This window comes from Otolemur garnettii, unplaced genomic scaffold, assembly GCF_000181295.1.
Source record: "Otolemur garnettii isolate 467f Iridium unplaced genomic scaffold, OtoGar3 scaffold00011, whole genome shotgun sequence".
Taxonomy (NCBI): Eukaryota; Metazoa; Chordata; class Mammalia; order Primates; family Galagidae; genus Otolemur; species Otolemur garnettii.
The window spans coordinates 3,411,574-3,412,943 of NW_003852406.1; the positions used below are offsets into that span (position 1 = coordinate 3,411,574).

The window sequence follows — 1,370 nt, forward strand, 5'->3', positions numbered from 1 at the left end:
GCCACCTTAGGTGTATGTGGCTGGCGCCCTAGCCACTTGAGCCACAGGCGCCGAGGCAGAATATTCTATTTTCTTATTGCTCTAGTGTTCTAGAACAAAGCAGGCTGTTTTCAGGCTTTTTTTTTTTTTGGTCACCCTCAGTCACCCTCAGTAGAGTGTCATGGCATCATAGCTCACAGCAACCTCAAACTCTTAGGCTCAAGTGATTCTCTTGCCTCAGCCTCCTGACTAGTTAGTTGGGACTATAGGTACCCAAATATTTTTTAGAGATGGGGTCTTGCTCTGGCTCAGGTTGGTCTAGAATGCCTGATCTCCAGCAGTCTGCCCACCTCAGCCTCCCAGAATGCTGGGATTACAGGCTGAGCCATTGCGCCCGGCCCCCAGGCTCTCTACTTTGTTTTTAAAGGAAGGGTATAGGAGAAGTCAGGGAGAGCTAGAAGGAATAGAGATCCAAGCAAGTAATTATAGAGTTTTCTTTAAAATTGTGTTACTTTTAATAGTTTTAGTATCTTACTCACCACCACTGCACATAGGTTGTATTTAGGATGCTTCCGGAAAATTGGACAAATGTAAGACGTGAGGTCCAAGTTAGTGAGTGGGTAATGAATATTTGTTCTCAGCTTCCTTTTCATCATACCCTGAATGTCAAACCTGGAGGAATAATAAATGTGTGAAATACAAAGTAAGTTTTGAACCACTTATGAGTGAATTCTACATACTTTGGCAAATTTGAAGTACAGTTAAAAATAATTTCTTGGAACAATTATTTGGTATGGACCTATAGATAAATTACTTTTTTCATATCTAAATATATTTAGAAACACCACATTCATAAGCCTCACTAAACTGAGACTGGAGTGGGCCCAGAAGTTTGAGTCAGGGAGTGAGGTGATATGTAGAGTTAAGCTAAATCGAACCTACTGGGGCCAAAAAAAAAAAAGAAAGAAAGAAAGAGGAGCAAGCTTAGCTTGGGGGAAGTGGAAATCCCACCAACTTCCTGAAGAGTGTACTTGAGCCAAGGGTATTCATTCTGATCAAGTTGGCTCAGCTTTTCCTTATATCTTTTTTTTTTTTATTGAATGGTAACTATGTACATTAATGCACTTCTGGGGTACAGTGTGGGGTTTTCACACACAATCCGAAACACTTCCAGCAAACTGGTTAACATAGCCTTCATGTCATTTTCTTAGCTATTGTTTTAAAACGTTCACATTCTACTCTTAGATTCACTTGTACCCTTGTAAGATAAACCTCAGAAGTGATCCCTCCAATCCCCCTTCCTCCACCCATTCCCCCCTCCCCGTATTCTTAGGCTGTTATTAGGTTATAGCTTTCATATAAAAGGTATAAATTAGTTTCATAATAGGGGT

General features: G+C 40.7%; 1 protein-coding gene across 1 annotated transcript in view; it reads right to left on the reverse strand.

Moving 5' to 3' along the window:
* The window catches only part of USP50 (ubiquitin specific peptidase 50), a 35,799-nt gene that overhangs the window by 16,952 nt on the left and 17,477 nt on the right, over positions 1-1,370 (reverse strand). The window contains exon 6 of the mRNA XM_003784351.2: positions 519-651. Within this exon, the coding sequence (XP_003784399.1) occupies positions 519-651 (133 nt within the window). The remainder of the gene's footprint in view (positions 1-518; positions 652-1,370) is intronic.